The 21,257-nt window shown below is 40.2% G+C and overlaps 1 protein-coding gene across 6 annotated transcripts in view; it reads left to right on the top strand.

Moving 5' to 3' along the window:
- The window catches only part of TNIK (TRAF2 and NCK interacting kinase), a 396,955-nt gene that overhangs the window by 222,500 nt on the left and 153,198 nt on the right, over window positions 1–21,257 (top strand). For all 6 annotated transcript variants that reach the window (XM_013964598.2, XM_005675313.3, XM_013964609.2 and 3 more), the window contains exon 3: window positions 5,662–5,718. In XM_013964598.2, the coding sequence (XP_013820052.1) occupies window positions 5,662–5,718 (57 nt within the window). The remainder of the gene's footprint in view (window positions 1–5,661; window positions 5,719–21,257) is intronic.

A 21,257-nucleotide genomic window follows, 5' to 3' on the forward strand; every position in this document is an offset into this window, starting at 1 on the left:
CCCTAGATTACTTACAATGCCTAATGCAATGTGAATGCTATCTAAATAGTGACAAATACAATGTAAATAGTAACTGGGATGCAGATAAACTCAAGTTTTGCTTCTTGGAACATTACAGAATTTTTTTCCCAAGTATTTTCTGTTTGAGTTGGGTTGAATGTATATGTGAATGTGGAACCTGTGGATCTAGAGAGCTGAAGGAACTGTAATCCTTGAAGGTACTGTACTCCTCAAGTGTGAGGTAGAAGGATGAAAAGAAGGGGAAACGGAATGGGTTTGTAAGTCTGTCTAAGCGCCTGCATGGCGTGCTCCCACCTATTGTCCAGTCCAAGTTCACGTGCCTGATGCACAATGAGGCCAAACAAGCCTAAATGCCGAGAGTCTGGAGCAGATTTCTCTCCAGAGAAATTTTATTTCTTGCAGGGACCAAGCAAGTTGAATGGGTGGTTCATGCTCAAAAAACCCAAACTCCCTAATGGCATTCAAGCAAGTGTTCTTAAAGACAGTATTAGGGGAGAGGGTCATAAGGATCCTTGATCAGCTCATGGACCTTCTTCTGATGGGTTTATGGTGAGGTAACAGGGTGGTGTTTCTGGAACTCAACCTTCTGGTTCCTCCCAGTCTGGGGTCTGCATGCTTGTGGTCAGCATGTAGTCACAATCCTCTACCTGGGTGGGTATCTTAGTTTCTGCAGAATAATTCAAAGATACACATCCGATTGTTATCTGTACCCCTTTGGGAGGGAACTGGATGCCAAGTGACTCTAGTCTGAATCATTAACTTCTTGACTCTGCTCTTTGAAACTCAGGGAAGGCCTAAGGAGACTAAAGTCTTTTCCCACAAACCAGATAAGGGAGACACAAAGGGGCTTTGTACCCAGGAGGGCCCCACAGGGTCCTGCTCAGTTCCAGTCCTCCCTTTTCTAGGATACTTGTCAATTTCAAGGGGAACAGGTGTGGAACTAGAAAGGGAATAAAGTTTTGGATAGAGAGGTTAATCATAAACTCGGCAGAGAAACTCTGTTCTGGGGGGACGCAGGTTCATGCCAGCTGAGTGACCCCACGGCCTCTGCTCTCCCTGACTTGGCTTGATGTTCTTTTTCTTTCCTCCTGTCTTTCGGAGGGCTTTTTATGTTTCAGGACATGATTGAGGCTTTGGGTCCTAGTGGAATACCAATTTTGTTTTTCCACATTTAGTCTGTTATTTTTGTTATTGTTGGTTATGTCAGTAGAAAAAACACTGTTACTTCATCTTTCATTAAGAAATGACTCAGCAATTGCAATTTAATGGGATATTTCCCCCTAATTTTCATGGATAAAAAATTTTAACTCTTTGTCTCCTTTAAAGATTCTTTTCCCCAAAAATTTAATTTTTACTCCTTGGCTGAATATGTACTTTAGATCCAAATTAAATAGAGTCTATATTTTTAATTTCTCTTGTAATTGGGAATAAGTTAAAATTAGTAGTATTGAATTTTCACTTCACATATTTTTGTAATAATAACATCCTCTCTGTTTCCCTGCTCTCAAAAAAAAAATTGAATCCTACGTGAAACAGGGACAAATGGCTCATGTTTAATTCAAATTAAATAAAATATGAAAAGGTTGGTTTAAAAAATTATGTTTAAATTTTAGTGATAAAATTTCCCATTCAGGAGCTGGAAAGCAGAAGTGGAACAGATGAAGAAGCATGCTGGGTTTAGGTCTTCATTAGTTGTGAGATTTTGGCCTGATCTCTAAAAGAAGGATTAGATTAGGCCCCTTGAGGGCTTTTCCTATTCAATTTATTTGTGACTTTATGAAGTCGCCTCTTTGAATGCTGTCTTAACGCTGATGTGCCTCAGGTGTCTAGTGATCTTATAGGTCAGCTGATTCCTAGCCATCCCCTCAGAGCCTGCCTTCATCTGGGTCCTAATTTAGTTTGGCATTCCCCAGTGATGTAAAAGGCAACTCGTGCTGGGCAGCCTTCTTGGTGGCCCCCTCATCAAAGGTTGACAGCTCAGCCGCCTTCCTGTTCCAGAGCATGGACCCTTGCTGGCACTGAACTGAGACTGCTAATTTTTCCACCTCTAGGATCTCATTTAAACCCAACTGCCATCCCCAAGGTGTATTATTTGGTCGTCTTTCAGACTCATCGAGAACAGTTATTTTAACTTGAAACAGAGATTTTAAATGGAGGAGAAGCAAGTTTTCTTTTCTAGTGTTAGACTATCAGTCAGTCAGTTCGCTCAGTGTCTTTGTGACCCGGTGGACTGCAGCACGCCAGGCTTCCCTGTCCATCACCAATTCCCAGAGCCTACTCAAACTCATGTCCATCGTGTCAGTGATGCCATCAAACCATCTCATCCTCTGTTGTTCCCTTCTCCTCCCACCTTCAATCTTTCCCAGCATCAGGGTCTTTTCAAATGAGTAGGTTCTTCACATCAGGTGGCCAAAGTACTGGAGCTTCAGCTTCAGCATCAGTCCTTCCAATGAATATTCAGGACTGATTTCCTTTAGGATGGACCAGTTGGATCTCCCTGCAGTCCAAGGGACTCTCAAGAGTCTTCTCCAACACCACAGTTCAAGAGCATCAATTCTTCAGCGCTCAGCTTTTTTTATAGTCCAACTCTCACATCTATATATGACTGCTGGAAAAACCGTAGCTTTCACTAGACGGACCTTCGTTGGTAAAGTAATATCTCTGCTTTTTAATATGCTGTCTAGGTTGGTCATAGCTTTTCTTCCAAAGAGCAGGCGTCTTTTAATTTCATGGCTGCAGTCACCATCTTCAGTGATTTTGGAGCCTCCCAAAATAAAGTCTCTCACTGTTTCCACTGTTTCCCCATCTATTTGCCATAAAGTAATGGGACCAGATATCATGATCTTAGTTTTCTGAATGTTGAGCTTTAAGCCCACTTTTTCACTCTCCTCTTTCACTTTCATCAAGAGACTCTAGTTTTTCTTTGCTTTCTGCCATAAGGGTGGTGTCATCTGCATATCTGAGATTATTGATATTTCTCCCAGCTATCTTGATTCCAGCTTGAGCTTCATCCAGCCTGGCATTTCTTATAATGTACTCTGCATAGAAGTTAAATAAGCAGGGTGACAATATACAGCCTTGAAATACTCCTTTTCCAATTTGAAACCAGTCTGTTGTTCCATGTCCAGTTCTAACTGTTGCTTCCTGACCTGCATGCAGATTTCTCAGGAGGCAAGTCAGGTGGTCTGGTAGTCCCATCTCTTGAAGAATTTTCCACAGTTTGTTATGATCCACACAGTCTTTGGCATAGTCAATAAAGCAGAAATAGATGTTTTTCTGGAACTCTCTTGCTTTCTTGATGATCCAGCGGATGTTGGCAATTTGATCTCTGGTTCCTCTGCCTTTTTAAAATCCAGCTTGAACATCTGAAGTTCACAGTTCATGTACTGTTGAAGCCTGGCTTGGAGAATTTTGAGCATTACTTTGCTAGTGTGTGAGAGTGCAATTGTGCGGTAGTTTGAGCATTCTTTGGCATTGCCTTTCTTTGGGGTTGGAATGAAACTGACCTTTTCCAGTCTTGTGGCCACTGCTGCGAGTTTTTGTTAAGGACCACAAAGTAAGAGCAGGTGGGAGCCCACCAGTGGTGAGCCAAGCAGGGGTCACTTCTTAGAGGTCCCCACAAGACATACCCAAACATTCCCTTTCCCTGGCTGCATGGCACCATTAAAAGAATTTCAGGGTGAAATTTCAGCCGTGTGATCAGCCAGACCCTCTGTCTGCAGTGCTCCTACCCTTCTTTGGTGCTATATTAGAGAAACAGTCATTGTTTAATGACCCTTACTTTAAAGACTTTCTATTCCCGAAGAGAAGCAGCTGATCTTTGTTAAGGTCACTGTTACAGCATCATAGACTTACTGGGACCAGGAAAACCGTGGAGGTCATTCAGTGTTTATCAACAGAGGGCACTGTTGCTACTTCTCCTTTGTATGAGATTGCCCTCCAGCTCTGCAGGAAGTCAGTATTGCTGGCCCCTGGGCTGTAAATAGCACAGTACTATTCTCCTCCACTCAGTCACTGTGAAAACTAAATTTCCAACTAATTTTCCTGAATTTCCTTGGGGTGTTAAGAATGATACCTTTCCCCCCACCATCTCCAACCACAGAGTGCAGTTTGCAGATGGAGAAACCAGGGCCCAGATGGATAATTATAATATGCTTCTGATGAACCAGCTGGTCATGGGCAGAAGCAGGCCCCTGGAATTCTGGCCCAGGACTCTTAGAGTGGTAACTCCAACCCCCTCCCTCAGCTTATTGAAAATTGAAGTACGTCTGCGACCATATTAGATTACTGATTTAAAGTCTTCTTAAAAAAAAAAAAGTAATAAAGTCTTCTTACTTGTGCTTTTTCCTGAATGAGGAGGAAAGATAGGAAGCAGAATGGCGGTTGAAAGGTGAAGAAAGCACTGTTAGAATCGGGTAGACACATACACAGCGCTGGGATGTATGAGAAGAAAAGTGACAGGCAGCACCAAGCCTGTCTGCTCCAGCTTCAGGCCGGACGTGCCCTCGCTAACTGCTGCTGCTCATCCAGAAACATGCCACCCCGTCTATGGGCTGGGCACCCGCTACTCCAGGCACTAGGGCTACAGTGATGAGGCACGCACTTTCCTCCGTGAAACGTGTAACTTAAACGAGAAGACAGCACTTAAAGACAGGGCCATAAACAACTACAGCCAGCATCTTCTCACAGCTATTCTGTGCCAGGCACCGTCAAGCGGCTTAGCAATTACTGTCTCATTTAATCCTCCTTGCAATGCTATGAGTTAGGTACTGTCATTATTTCCATTTTTCAGATGAGGAAATTGAGACCTAGAAGGTGAAAGGGATTTGCCTCAGGTGAAAGGGATTTGCCTTGGAAGGTATATTATACTGCCTGATAGCTGTGGCAGGTAAAATGTATTTTAAAAGCCACATAAAGAATGCATAGAAATAATGAGACTGACCATCTTTGCTCCTGTCTGAGAGTCAGATATAGACTTTATGTTTCTTATACAGATAAAGCTTCTCTTTGAGGATATCCTGCTCTCCACACCCTGTTCTCTCCAAGTGCTTGATGCTTCCTGTAGTTAAAAAGCCCAGAGATACCCACTCTGGGGAAGCAGTTCCTTGGGCTCAATAGTGTCTCTTTGATCACAAATTCAGATTGATTGCTCTCTATTTTCCTTTAGGTCCCCTTTTAAGATGAAGATAAATTAGCAGTCTCAAGTGAACTCCAGCAGAGTCAGATCCATTTGAGACTGTCACAATACAAGAGATTTTAATAATCAAGAGATTTTAATAATCAGGGAAACTAGCTGCTTGCGTCTGCTCCACCCAGATATTCCATGTACACCCCTCCTCCATCTCAAACCCCTAACACCTTGGAGAGGAGGTAGAACCTCATTATTTGACATTTTCTCTTTTATTAAACTTGACAAAAGCTAACAAACTCAAAAGACAAAGCGATGGACATGTGTTACAAAATAAACATTAAATAGAGGTTGATCTACAAAGCATTTAAGATTTCTCTGTATGTCTATTTGTCTGTCTGTCTTCCCCATTGGCACTCTGTAACACTGATCCATATAATTGTTCATTACAGTTGAAGCCTAATGCTAATATTGCTTATCAGAACTGAATTGTTTAAAAAATTTTTTTACAGGGTCGTCATGTCAAAACGGGCCAGCTGGCAGCCATCAAGGTTATGGATGTCACAGGGGTAATGTATCTTTATCTTGCCATCTCAAAGTTGTTTTATATATTTGTCATAAGAAGTTAGTGATAGAGAAAAATCATTTTTTGGAAATAGAATCTTTTTTAGACATCTAAAATCTTTTCCACGTTTGCTTAACATTAAGAGTATTCAGCAATTAACTGAAATGACCATGGGTAAATCATTCTAATTAGATACCTACGCACTGCCTTAAGTAAGTCAGAGTGAAGAACGGTGTGTGCCAATGATTTACATAAACACGACCGAGGACATTTGCATATGAAGACAAAACAAGGATTTGAAGGTATTAAGAGAATAATACTGAGATTACACAAGAGGTGGGTCTTAACAGTTTTCCCCAAAGTCCACCTAACAGTGGAATAGGCAAGAGTTTGGATGGCTCTAAAATCCTAGTAGGATGTATAACATGAATATTTTCTTCCCAAAAATATTATGGACCAAATATTCACCATACGCACAAATACTTATTATTATTGAGCAACACTGAAATAAAATTTCTGCCTAGATAATCAAAAGCAATCTAAGAAATAGACTTTATTTTAAATACAACCTTATGCTTTCAATCCCTTTTGCTAGACCTATTTAAAATATTTTAATGCCTTTTCTAGAGTACAGAGCAAATATCAGACTTGAAAGTCTCACTGGACATCAAAAGCATGTCAATGGTTTTCTATTGTCCTGGGAATTTTTCTAAAGATGTCTGTCAGCAGTACATAAAAGCTAAAAGACCACAGCCTTCCATTTGTCCCAGAAGTGGATTACTTAGTGTAAAGAGATGTATAATGAATAGGTCACACAAAGATATCAAGAACTAGTATACAAATAAGAAATACACACAGTTTGTCCATAAGTCGGACTTCAAGCCATATCTTCTTTGGTCCTGTTAGTCACCTTTGATAAGTATACATTATATACTATGCTATTAACAGTGATACTAATTTTAGTAATTTTCATTTATATTATACATTGTACTGACTTTCTTTCCTTAGTTATTCTTTAATCTGTATTCTTCTTTATGTTATATGCAGTTTTAAAATTATATGCATTTTAACAGGTGAAAAATTTTGTTTCCATATGTTTAGAACCACTTAAAGTACTCCGTTCTTTTATATGCTTATATGCATTATTCAAATTCTAGGGCTTGCAAACCTTCTCAAATATTCATCCCAATTAGTTTATTAATTCACCTGGCCTTTACTGAATAAGAAAAATGCATATAGATTATATTAATAAAGTTTAGTTTCTGCCACTTGCAAAAAAAAAATTAAAATTAACAGAGACTTAGGCATGATGAAAGTGTTATACCCTCACATGTAAAATGAGTTTAGAGTCAACAGCCCAGAAATGTGTAGCAGCAATGTGACAGAGTAGGAGGTGTTTTTATCTTTCTGTTCCACCATTCTGACACATAGCTTCCACACTTAAGGTAAGTTCCATGACACAAAGTGGTTGTTGGATTTCCATTGATCACATTCTTTGGTAGGCAAAAAACAGGTGGGTAGGGTGGGGAGAGAGTTGGTGGGAGAAGAGGATACAGAATATAGCCCCTTCAGCCCCTTTCTACTTACATAACAACATTTCTACTTACTTCTGCTTTCTTTGGCTACCTCGCTGTAAGGGAAGCTGGGAAATGTAGTCTTTCATCCTGCCAATGTGCCCAGTTTATTTGGGTTCTATTATTAGTCAGGAGTGAAGGGAGAATGTGTTAGCAGGGTCTGATGCAAAAATCAAGAGCAGATATTATCAGTCTCTACACAGAAACCCATTAGAAATGTGTAAATCTTCCACAAAGCTCCCAGCAAAAATCAAGCAAGAATTTATTTTGCAATTCTGCTGAAGTTGTACTACTGTATTTTCCTTGGATTGAACAGGATCTCCACATACTGCAGCACACTTGGCATTGAACAACTAATAGATGTGGATGGAGTCCAAGACATTCACGCTGTAAAGTTCTGTTGTGTGGGTCTGCAGAGAACTGCAGTTGAGTTCCACTGACATCTTTAATCTCGGTGCACAGTTGTGCACAGCGCTGTATATTGATGCACAAAGTATGACTTGAGAGCGCTGAATATCACTTTTCTGGTTCTGTTTCTGAGATTTTAAATTGCTCAAAGAATTATTTACTATTCTTAGACCACCTTGCTTGGAAGAAAAAAAGGTACACAGCAGTTTATCCCAGAGTATGTATTTTCAGTTTAAGCTATGTTAGTTAGCCTCTCTAAACTGGGTTTCACAAGGCAACTGAACCCTACAGATGATTTAGAGACAATTTCCTCAATTCTCCCCAGGATGGTGAAGAGCTGGCACCATTTCAATGCACAGGAGAGTCAATCCATCGTGTACAGTGGATGCTTTATAGTATGTGGGCTTGATTCTCTTGGGGAAACCTCTATTGAAAGGGCTGGATAGTTCCCTGTTTTAGCTACATCATTGACCATTATATAACCATTGACCCTTAACAAAGGCAACCATGGATACACATCGGGAAATGGTTTTCTTATTTCGCATGGTGTATGATCCAGCATCAAATGACTGTTGTATCACCCCTGTACACATCATAGTCAACATAAGATTTCCTTTGTGAAATTCATGTGGTATCCTCAGAAAACAATCTATTTCATTTTGCCATGTTGTCTTTTGTGTATTATGGAATGTTGTAAAAGCTCCTTACCAATTATTATAATTGTGCTCATTATAGCTGCCCCGAAATGAATTCTCAAAGGTCGCCCTTGTTAATTGTTTGCAAAGATCTACTAAAAAGTTACTATAGATTATTGTAATGGAACTGATAAAACTATAAACTTGAAATCAATTTTTAAATTATTTTTATTCTATGCCATGTCCTTTTTTAAAGAAAAAAGTAACAGAAAAAAACTGAGTGTAATATTTATGTTCTTTAGTTTTAAAGCTGAGACACTTCCAAATTTCCCCATATTTGCTTCAGAATTAGGGCTTAAACTCAGTCTTTGAAGTTCTTTTTGTTTCTGAAATAATTATGAGAATTTTTGCATTTCAGTGTTTTCTGGGGATTCGTTCCCAGCTGGATTTGTGTACTTTAATTAGCTAAACAAAACTGTATCCTCTATGGCAGTGTTCCTCATAGTGGACAGCTAATATCTATGGACTTTCAGCACACTTGGGGTTCTCATCAGAAATGCAAAAATACTGGGCTTGCTGCAGAATTTCTAGGTGGAGCCTCAGAACTTGCCTTTTCTCTCTCTCTCTCTCTCTTTTTTTTTTTTTGAAAAGCACAGAATTTTTTTATTTATTGCTTTTTTTCTTCTAAGTTTGTTGAGATATAATTGACATACAATACTGTTTAAGGTGTACAGCCTAATGATTAGGCTTACAAATATCAAAAAAAGATTCTACAATAAGTTTAATAAATATTCATCATCTCGTATAGATACAAACTTAGAGAAATGGAAAAAAAAATTTTCTTGTGATGAGAACTCAGGATTTACAACAGTCATATAATAGACAGCAGTGTTAATTATATTTATCATGTTGGATGTTACAATCCTGAGAAGCACAGAATTAGTTCAGTCTGGGTAGATGATTCTGTTTTAGTCAATTCACAAATTTAGTTTGTGTAAATTCCGTTTGTCGTATAACCTCTGCAATTTCAGTGGGTAAACCACTCTTCATTACTTGTGCAAACATAACTAAAATAACCAGATGACATCTTTGATGTACATTAATTGTTACTGAGGTTCCTTTACTTCTGTGTTTAGCAATATTAGGCCAAACAAGGAACCGCTTATAGAACAGCACACTTCCTTTAAAATGCTGGATGTTATCTGAAAAGATCATCTTTTACAATTCATGGCTAAACTGGTAAAATCAGAGAATTCCTTGTGAGACAGAAATGTCAGATAATCAGAGGAGTAAAGAAGTAAGCGTTGGAAATTTTCCGTGGTGATGTCTGCTGATCCCTGGTGGTCTGGAGTGTGGCAGACTCTGCCTTTTCTACAGACTCTTCAGGACCTTCATGCACACCAGAAGAGCACTTTTCTTGGGCAGGACCTTCATGCACACCAGAAGAGCACTTTTCTCGGGCAGGACCTTCATGCACACCAGAAGAGCACTTTTCTAGGGTCTTGTACTTACTGTTTCTGGCCAAGTATGAAGAGACTATGACTCTTTGATAACCCTGCAAATAATCTCCATCTTCATTTGGATCAAAATTTCTCGTTTTACACAAAATTTCTAGTTTACCCAGTCCCTTTACAGTGATACCTTGAGTCCATGTAGGACTTGATAACATAATAACTTAGTATTGTAGGCTTTCATCTTCACAATGACTGGTTATGATCATTACTCAGGACATGTTGGGTTTTAGTACCAAAGCCCCACTCAGAATGGATGAAGCTGAAAACAGAATTTATTGTTTTGTGTATATTAAAAAAAAAAAGCTCAGCAGGGTCTAGGAAATCAGATGATTAGTTGGGAACTGTGTATCTCTCCATCTCTGGACTCCGCTTTCTTTCCACCAGCAGCTGCAGGCTCATGTTCTAATTACTTCACTGCCCTCAGTCTCAGCAAGAGCGCCAGTCTCAGCATCAGTGGCCCTGCTCGTGTCACCTCGCCATCCCACTGCCAGTTCTGTTTCTCTTGAGCCACATCTGGTCCCCGGCGGCTCTGATGGTAAAAGATGTGCCTGCAGTGCCGGAGACCCAGGTTCTGTTCCTGGGTCAAAAACATCCCTTGGAGAAGGAAATGGCAACCCACTCCAGTACTCTTGCCTGGAGAATCCCATGGACAGAGGAGCCTGGTGGGCTGCAGTCCATGGAGTCGCAGAGCTGGACATAACGACTAACAGTGGAAAGGAGGCTTCCTCAAAGAAAAACCTGATAACTGTTAAGATCAAAGGATAGGAAGGATGTTGAGCAGGGAAAAACAGGATAATTATATTATTATGAGATTATATCATTATAATCAACGTTATTTTAAACTGATTTAGTCCTTAAATAAGGTGCCTCTCAGTTACATTTTTTTTTAATATTTCAGCCTAAATAATAAGAATGGTAGCTAACACTGATGGAGTCATTATTATTGATGGAGTCAGAACTCTTTAAAATATTTTTCACTGAGTGCCCTCAATAACCACCAGACTTCATTATTAGCTTCATTGTAGAGATGAAAAAACTAGGCATATTAAGTATCTTGTTCAATGTAATATGTAAATGATGGAGTGAATATTTCAACCCAAGTATTTTAACTCTTTTAAGTCCACCCTGTTTATCACATTACCTTAGGTCTTCAGTTAATATAGAAGGATATTTAATATTTCATTTAGTGTGATTTTTAAAATTAATTTATTCAATAAACATTTACTAAACACCTATTTTATGACAGACACTAGAAATTCAAAGATGAAAAAGTGGTTCTTTGCCTGAAGGGAGTTTACACTAATACAACATTGCCCTAAATATTTGTAAGTAAAGCTAATCCATTTTATAATAAAGTCATGAAATTATACAGTTATGTATAAAATTTAATGTGACAGTGAGGGGTAATAATTAAGTCCAGGGGGACAATCAGACAAAAATGTTTCTGTCCACAAGAAAACAGCCTGTGCAAGGCATGGCAGCTGAGAGAGTAGGCAGCATGTTCTGGAAACTGTTACGTGTTCACACGCTTGTGTGTGTGTGTGTGTGTGTGTGTGTGTGTGTGTTAGTCACTCAGTCATGTCTGACTCTTTTCCACTCCATGGACTATTGCCCACCAGGATCCTCTTTCCATGGGATTCTCCAGGCAAGAATACTAGAGTTGGTTGCCATTTCCTTCTCCAGGGCATCTTCTTGACCCAGAGATAGAACCTTGGCCTCCTGCATTGCAGGCGGATTCTTTACCATCTGAACCACCAGGGAAGCATTAGATAGATTAGTTTTAGAATAAAAATAGTTCTAAGGAGAGAGTGATACAAGGTGGATCTGTACAGGTTAGGGCCAGGTCATGAAGGCATTGGGTGCTATGGCAAAGACATTACAAGCTTTTCACTTTTCAATTTTTCCAGTAAAACCCTTAGATCAAAAGTGGCCTTCTCCCAGTAGCTTCTGGTAGAGTTCTTTGCCCATAGTTAATGGACTCATTGAATGTTAGCTGAAATTAGACCAAGGAAAAAAATCTTTTCTTCTTGGGTCATTTGGAAGAATTAGAGAACATACTGCTCCAGGCACTTTCGGTTCTTCCCTCCCAAAGGGGGACAGTTCAGTGGAGTGATTGGTGGCATAGAACATAATGTTGGTAACAGTAATAACAATAGCAGCCATAGTCAAGAATAAAGATTACTATCATTGATTGCTTATTATCTGCCAAGCATGGTTCTTAGTACTTAATACAACATATACTAACTCACTTAGTCCTTGAAACAATTCCCATTAGAGGAACAAGCTAATATATCCATTTTACAAATGAGGAATTAATTGAAAGCATAAAAACTGTACATAACTTGCCCAGGCTTCACAGACGGTAAATGCCAGAGTTAGAATTCAAATCCAGCCAGTCAGGGTGCACCCACCTCTCCACAGACCTTTTATTAGAATGACAGATGGGGATGGGCATTGCAGGAGCATGGCCTTCAGATTCAGGTGGAGCTGAGTTCACACCCCCCTCCTCTCCTTACACTCTGTGAACAAACTTTTTAACTTTTCTGAATCTCATCCTTTCTTATCTGTTAGATGTAAATACAAACATTGCAAACTTCTTTTGAGATTAAATTTATATACTATCTAGTGCCTGGTACATAACATTTCCTCTATATAGGTCCTGGTAAGACACAATGAATGCCTGAGTGGGACATTCAATAGGAATGAAAAGAGGATGTTATACTGTACATTGAACTTCTATACAGGGATGGTAGCCTGTGCTATGAACCCCATGCCGCATGTGGCCCAAGTGGGTTAGTTCATTGTCAGCATGGGTAAATAGCTTGAATCAGCCCAGTCTCCACCACCGCAAAGTCACTCGTCTTACCCTGAACAATGGGGAGCTGTCAAAATGACTTACTGTAGAGCAGAATCCAAAAGAGAAAGTGAGGCTAGATTCTAGAAGCTAAAGACTGAAATTACAATAATTCATTTATTCATTCACTAAGAATGAATGAATGTGCTCTCCTCTGGGGTGATGGTAGTGAATAAAACAGACAAGGGTGCTATCTTCTGGAATCATAAATTCCAGTGTGAGTGAAAGATAGTTAACAAACAGTTGAACAGATATGTAGAGTTCTGATTAACTTTGAGGGAGTGTACAAAGAGTGTTACGGGAGAATTTAAGAAGGAAGCTCACTTATCTTGGTCACCAGTGCATTTGCTCCCCAATAAAGTGACTATTGTTGTTGTTCAGTTTGCTGAGTTGTGTCTGACTCTTTGCAGCCTCATGGACTGCAGCGCCAGGCTTCCCTGTCCTTCACCATCTCCTGGAATTTGCTCAAACTCATGTCCATTGAGTCAGTGATGCCATTCAACCATCTCATTGTCTGTTACCCACTTCTTCTCCTGCCTTCAATCTTTCCCAGCATCAGAGTCTTTTCCAGTGAGTCAGCTTTTCACATCAGGTGGCCAAAGTATTGGCGCTTCAGCTTCAGCATCAGTCCTTCAATGAATATTCAGAGTTGATTTCCTTAAGCATTGACTGGTTTGATCTCCTTGCTGTCCAAGGAACTCTCAAGAGTTTTCTCCAGCACCACAGTTTGAAAGCATCAATTCTGAGGGGCTCCAGACTTCTTATGGTCCAACTCTCCTATCTGTACATGACTACTGGAAAAACCACAATTTTGACTATACAGACCTTTGTTGGCAAAATGATGCCTCTGCTTTTTAATATGCTGTCTAGGCTTGTCATAGCTTTATATATATATTTTTTTACATATTCCTTTACATTATGATTTATCACAAAATACTAAATATAGCCCCCTGTGCCATACAGTAGGATCTTATTGTTTATCCATCCTAAATATAATAGTTTGCCTCTGCTAATGCCAACCTCCCTACCTTCCCCGCCAGATCCTCCCTGCTTTGGCAACCACAGGTCTGCTCTCTGTCTGTGGGTCTGTTTCATAGATGATTCATTTGTGTCATATTTTGGATTCCACATGTAAGTTATATCACATGGTGTTTGTCTTTCTTTTTCTGACTTACTTCCCTTAGTATGATAATCCCTAGGTTCATCCATGTTGTTGGAAAAGCTGTCTTATTGATGATAGAGTTTAGCCAAATAAATGAAATATTCCTAGGATTAGAACCTATTTTATAAATTTGTAGTTCTCTTGGGAGTCATACATCAGTGCTGGCATGGGTATGAGAAGGATGCATGCCACCCTTGTCATATTTGCTTCTCTAGGGGACACCACTTCCTAGTAGAGAGAGAGCAGGTGAGCCTAGGATGAGGTGGTTGGATGGCATCACCAACTCAATGGACGTGAGTTTGAGCACACTGGGAGACAGTGAAGAACAGGGAATCTTGGAGTGCTGCAGTCCATGAGGTTGCAATGAGTCAGACACAACTTAGCAACTGAACAACAGCAACAAAGAAGAGCAAGCAAACTGTCACTCATCTCAGTTTGTCCTAGCTTTGACGCTTCATGGTTCTCTTATCCTGGGCATGTTGCTTACTCTCCATTTATTCCATGTATGTTGCTGTGCTGTGTGTGTGTGTGTTCAGTCGTATTTGACTCTCTGTGACCCTAAGGACTGGTGCCTACTATACTCCTCTAAAATTCTATGGAATTTTCCAGACAAGAATACTGGAGTGGGTTGCCATTTCCTACTCCAGGGGACCTTCCCAACCCAGAGATCAAACCCACATCTCTTGTGTCTCCTTTATTGGAGGCAAATTCTTTACCACCGAGCCACCTGGAATGGAGAAGGAAATGGCAATCCACTCCAGTACTATTGCCTGGAAAATCCCATGGACAGAGAAGCCTGGTAGGCTACAGTCCGTGGGATCGCAAAGAGTCGGACACGACTGAGTGTAAATATGGATAATATCACTTCTCTCGTAAAGTTAGTGTGAGAAGTAAATGTGGGTATTTATAAAGCATTTGAGATTAGTACATAGCACACAGTTGTTACTGTTATGACATCTCTTGCATATATTTTTCATTTTTTTCTCCATAGCATCAATGATTCCTATAGTAAACCATATGCCCTACCCCATCCAGGTAACAGGCTTTGGCAGTCACTATTTCTGCCAGGAAACCAATGCCTCCTCAGTCACATCATGTTATACTTGTTCTTTTCCCCTAACTGGATAGCTCCCACATGGCCTTTAGAGCTCAGCTCACACTTGGATTTCTTGGCTGTCTCCCCTGATGTTCCTAATTAGATAAGCTACTCAAACCTCTCATGTTAATAATTTTGCATGTATCTGTATCATTATTTGATTTCCATTCGTGTTCCCCATGAGACTGTAGTAAGTTTTATTGTGGAAGAGCTTGAAAGTGTTATGTCCATTGTTGTATTAAAGTTAGCTCTCTATATTCACAGTGTTAGTTGAATCTGAGGTTGAAACCCACAGATATGGCAGGCTGGTTGCAGTGTGCCACTTTACAAAAGAGACTGGAGCATCCGTGGGTTTTGGTATCCATGGGGGTCCTAGAACCAGTTCCTTGTGGATACTGAGGGATGACTGTATTATGCTATTATTATTACCACTAATGTTATTTAGCATTGTGCCTGGGATAGAGCAGACAGATAAGTATGTGTCGAATGAATTAATTTAGTTTAGGGTTAACATATACGACAAATCCAGTTGCTGCCTGGAGAATGCCACAGCAAGGTTTCAAATTCTAGCAATGCTGCAATGAGGAGACGTGGGATTAGCTAAGTTATTGAACCACCCTGGGTCTGTTTCCTAAGACCTCAAACCCCACATCGAGATAATTTTAGAGGATCCATACATGCTTAAGTCTCAATGTTTAATATACTTTAGTATGAATATTAAATAAACTGATTTTTAAACCCTTCAAACTGCATATTATATACCAACTTTGAACACATGAGAAAATGGCAGCCTCTCAGCGGGGCATGAGGGAAGGACAGATTGGGAGTTTGGGGTTAGCAGATGCAAACCATTATACATAGCATGCATAAACCACAGGGCCCTGCTGCATAGCACAGGAGCTATAACCAATATCCAGTGATAAGCCATAGTGGAACAGAATGTGAAAAAGAACGTGCATAAATGTAAAACTGAATCACTTTACATCAGAAATTAACACAACCTTGTAAATCAGCTGTGAAAGTGAAAATGTTAGTTGCTCAGTCATGTCCGACTTTTTGCGACCCCATGGACTGTACCCCACCAGGCTCCTCTGTCCATGGAATTCTCCAGGCAGAATACTGGAGTGGGTAGCCATTCTCTTTTCCAGAGGATCTTTCCAACCCAAGGATCAAACCTGGGTCTCCTGAATTACAGATAGATTCTTTACCATCTGAGCCACCAGGGAAGTTAAAATCACCTATATGTCAATAAAATAAATTTTATTAAAAGAAAATGGCAGCCTCTCAATTTGTACTCCAGGTTACTTCATTCATGTGCAGAATGTCATTTAATATCAATTTTCCGCTGAAATGGCAAGTCATGCTATTTATGCAATTACATTTCTTAGGAAATGTAGATTTTCTCTATCCTTTGGAACCAAAACAAAACTGAAAATGACTAAGATATTGAAACTGATATATGACTTGCAGTTTGTTTCACAAATTCTAAATTTGCCTTCACTAAAATAACCACTTTGTTGTCACTGATTAACTGTATAACTAGGTATTACTTAGTTAAAGTTATAAAAATAAATGTTTACTGGTTTTAAATCTTCCCTGGTGGCTCAGAGGTTAAAGCATCTGCCTTCAATGCGGGAGACCTGGGTTCGATCCCTGGGTCGGGAAGATCCCCTGGAGAAGGAAAAGGCAACCCACTCCAGTATTGAGGCTATATATTGGCATCCTGAATAGATTTTCTACTGGGGAAGGGGATTTCAGTGCTACAAATTATTAATTTTTTTTTTCAAAAAATCACGTTAGAAGATGTCAGTAATCCCTACAAATTCTATTAGTCTATAATTCTTTAACAATGAATTGTCTTCAAATTTTGTCACATTCAGTCAACAACAAAGGTGAAAATGATGGACATGTTAACACAAATGCCTGCGTAATGCCTGCAGCCACTGTGGAGAGCAGCAGGTGAGGAGGAGCAGAGGTAGTCGTAGCTAGTATCCAAGCATATAGGATACAGGAGCATTTATCAGTCTGTACACCTGGTAAAGAATCCTCCTGCCAATGCAGGAGATGCAAGAGACATGGGTTTGATCCCTGGGTGGGAAAGATCCCCCAGAGGAGGGCATGGCAACCCACTCCAGTATTCCTGCCTGGAGAATCCCATGGACAGACGAGCCTGGCAGTCTACAGTCCATGGGGTCACAAAGAGTCAAACACGACTGAAGCAACTTAGCACACATGCTCACCCCATCCTTTTTTGTAAAGTTAAAACTGACCAGTCTCTTGGATTGTTGTAAGAATTACACAGGTTTATTCCTCTTCCATGGATTGAAAGCTGTGTTATTGAGCACACTAATATTAAATGTCTCATTAATTCTAGTTTTAAATCCTGCTGTATTGTAGATTCTTAAAGTATGTTCCCCTGTGTAATAAATATGCAACTTAAAATCCCTCCTTTATCCCCTGAAATCATTCATAAGCAAATATTTAATGGGTGCTAAAAAGCTCTTTTAATTGGAGGACCAAAGGCAGTTCTTCTTCAACCCTGACTTAAGGTGCTCCTAAACTCTTCTTTCATGATTTAGCAGCAGCTTTGGTTTTATCATTGTGGGTAATCACCCTTCTATCTAGGAGTTTTCATTTTAGAATTACAAACACTGACTTTGAAGTCAGACAAATCTTGGCTTTAGATCTTAGCTCTTACTTTTAATATAGGAATGTGCTGTGTGTGCATGTTCAGCTGTGTCTGACTCTTTGTGACCCATGGACTGTAGCCCACCAGGCTCCTCTGTTCATGGGATTTCCCAGGCAAAAATACTGGAGTCGGTTGCTATTTCCTCCTGCAGGGGATCTTCCTGACCCAGGGATGGAACCTGTGTCTCCTGCATTGGCAAGTGGATTCTTTTACCACTGAGCCACCTGGGAAGCTCTAAAATAGGAATATACTCTCTGAAACTCATATTTCTTGTTTGTTCAATGGGATCATTAAAAACAGGTTTTTCATAGATGTGTTTTGGATATTCAGTAATACACATACAACCTATGGGACAGAGCGTTACATTGGGTTGGCTTGGCTGTATTTTATGACTATGGTTGTGATCATCATATAGCCATTGGAGGTGGTTGGTGGTTAGCAAGCATCGTCTGGAATCATCCTTTTCCTTGCGTTTGAAAAGCACTGTTTCTTCACCTGTTTTATCATCCTCCTGATATGCTGGTTCTGGTTTTTCATATACAAGTGTTCTCTGCAAGCAATTAGAAGTCTACCCCAATACACAGAAACTTTTCAAGTCTCCGCTATATCACATTAGGTAATATCCCATTGGCCAAAGCAAGTCACAGGGCCAAGCCCAGAGATAAGCAGAGGGGATGGACTCCACCTTTTTATGTATTGTTGTTATTCAGTTGCTAAGTCTTGTTTGACTCCTAGCGAGTCAGACTGTAGCATACCAGGCACTCCCCTGTCCTTCACTGTCTCCCAGAGTTTGCTCAAACTCATATCCATTGAGTTGGTGATGCCATCCAACCATCTCATCCTCTGTCGCCCTCTTCTCCTTCAGTCTTTCCCAGCATCAGGGTCTTTTCCAGTGAGGCAGCTCTTCACATCAGGTGGCCAAAGCATTAGAGCTTCAGCTTCAGCAAAAGTCCTTCCAGTGAATGCCAAATATCACGGCCATTTTTCCTCTCAGTCTGCCACAAATACTAAGCAATAGATTCCTGTCATTTTAAGACAAAATAATAATTTTCTTTATGCTGATAATAGTGCTCTGCTTAAATACGCACTTAATCATTTCCAAGACCTGAGAGGTGACTTAGATAGGTATTCTTTTTCCCATTTATAGATGAAAATAACTGACATTCATAGAGTTTAAATAGCCATATCTGAGTTTACATAATGAATCCGCTTGGACAAGATTTTTGAAATCTTCTGATTGAAATTATGGTTCTTCCTAGACTATCAGACTTGACTGATTAAAATTACTCCCTTTTAAAATTTCTTACAATTTTGGTATCTTTCTTTTGTTTTTTAAATTATGACCCAATGGTCATTAGTTTCCCAGTAAGCTTGATCCCTTTGCTTAATTCTTAAGACATAAGAATAATCCATTTACGAAACAGAAGAAAAGCTTCTTATAGCTTTGTAATCTAATTCTATCCTCAGTTGTTTCTGTCTGTCCTTTTGAAAACCTCATAACCCATCTTCTTCAATAGGCCATGTTGTAAAAGGTCAGACTGCTTGTGAAGGGGTTAAATGAGTTCTTATGGTCATAAGAAGTGCCTCCCTTTCAGTTTCACTGCATAACTTACGGCTATCAATGCCCTAGTCTAGAAATCTGGATAAACAGTAGCCCCAAAGGCCTGATAAATTGCCTACTCACTTAGGAGATAGTATAAGATCAAGCTCAGGGTTCTATATTAGAGCTACATCACCATGACCCACGGTGGTTCTGTAACTGTGTTTGCAACAGTGCAATTTAAACCTAAAATTCAAGTTACTGATATTCCTGACCTCTTATTCTTATTATTTATTTTTTGGTTGAGAAGATTAATAATAACATTTATTTTGTATTATATTTTATAACTTTCACATCTTCATTTAATTGTCACAAAAGATTAGGACATATAATAATGCTATTATAAAATCTATGCTGCTGCTACTGCTGCTGCTAAGTCGCTTCAGTTGTGTCCGACTCTGTGCGACCCCATAGACAGCAGCCCACCAGGCTCCCCCGTCCCTGGGATTCTCCAGGCAAGAATACTGGAGTGGGTTGCCATCTATATCTCCATATAAATGAGAAAAATTAGACTCTAAAAGGTAGATTACTTTCCAGGGATCATAGAGCCAGAAAGAAATGGGGCCCAAACTGGACATGCACCCCACCTGACCCCCCCCCCCTCATTTTCTTGACTCAATGCATATGTCTTCTTCATTATGTTGTTTTTGCAAAGCGACGGAGGATGTGCTGATTTCATTCTGGTCTCCCAGTACTGTTTATTTTGGATTTAATTTTATACTGAATTACACTGCTGTTTAACTGTTTCATAAGTCCTTGTTTTCCTAATGATATGGTCAGCTTTTGGGGCACTTTTCCTTCTCTGCTTCCCCCATGTCAGCCGCTGTCCTGTGGAGAACCTAGGAGAGCAAATGCTCATAGAACAGCCCAGCCTCTCAGTAAGAATGACCCAGGCTGAGCCTGTCTCACTGCTGCTGGAAAGTGATTGATGTTTTACTGTCTCATTTACTTGTCCCTTTAGTTGAAAGCAGATGCCAGGTCACCCCCGAAACCCTCAGGTTTGTTTTCTCCCCTTGTATCTAGGCTTTCCCAAAGTACATCTGCTCCCATCCTACACTCATCCATGATTATTTGGCCCTACGTGGTGGATTTAAAGTAGCTAATATGCATGATCCTCAGACATTTTGAGGTCTGCTGCAGGAGCGTGCAGCAAGTTGAAGGACGGTGAAGGTCATTCTCTCCTTATACCTGTGGTGAAGATACAGGCAGTTTCTGATGGCCACAGGGAAGATTTGCTGGGTCAGCAGTGTGCCATCCCCTCCCCCAGCCTCCTCCCCAGCCCTTCACTCCTCTTCTCCTTTCCGGTGTTAAGGCCACGTGCTGCTTCTTAGCTCAGCATCCCAAGCACATGTTCTATTTTGAGATTACCTGCTCCTTGACTTGGATAGGCCGTGTGATATGTAACATACTTCATTCTCCTAGGTTTGCAAATCTCCATCACTTTTTAGGAAAACTGATTTTTGTGTGGTCAGAAAGTGCCAGCTTTTCACCACTCCTCTTATTTTTACCAGTTCCTTTCAAGCTATAAGGAAGGCTGCTGTAAGTGGTTGGACGTTTTATAGGTATTCACTTTTTTTTCATATTCATTCACAGCATTTTGCTTGATGCTAGGATATGATAAAGAGCTAAAGCAGGAAGGATCTCTTTGTTTATAGTTTTTATGGATTGATAGGGAAGAGAGGCTTCAGTCAAATGTTTAAATAGATAAATGTGGATTGCAGTTCCGGTAGGTGCTTCGAGGGAAGAGATCCGTGATGATTTATGGGACTAGAAGCATGTCAGGCAGATCAGAAAGCTTTACTGGGGAAGGGGCTCTGGAACTGACATTTGGAGGCAGGAAAACTTACAGCCCATGGAGAAGAGAGTCAAGACCAAGGGCAATTATGACTCAGGATGACCCTTACCTCTATTCCAATACCAGCAAATGTGCGGCTTTGGGGGTGGACAAGATACAGCGGGGAGACTTGACATTATGCAAGAGAATTGGAGAAGACATCCCTCAGGAGTATCC

Source organism: Capra hircus, chromosome 1 (genome assembly GCF_001704415.2).
Source record: "Capra hircus breed San Clemente chromosome 1, ASM170441v1, whole genome shotgun sequence".
NCBI lineage: Eukaryota > Metazoa > Chordata > Mammalia > Artiodactyla > Bovidae > Capra > Capra hircus.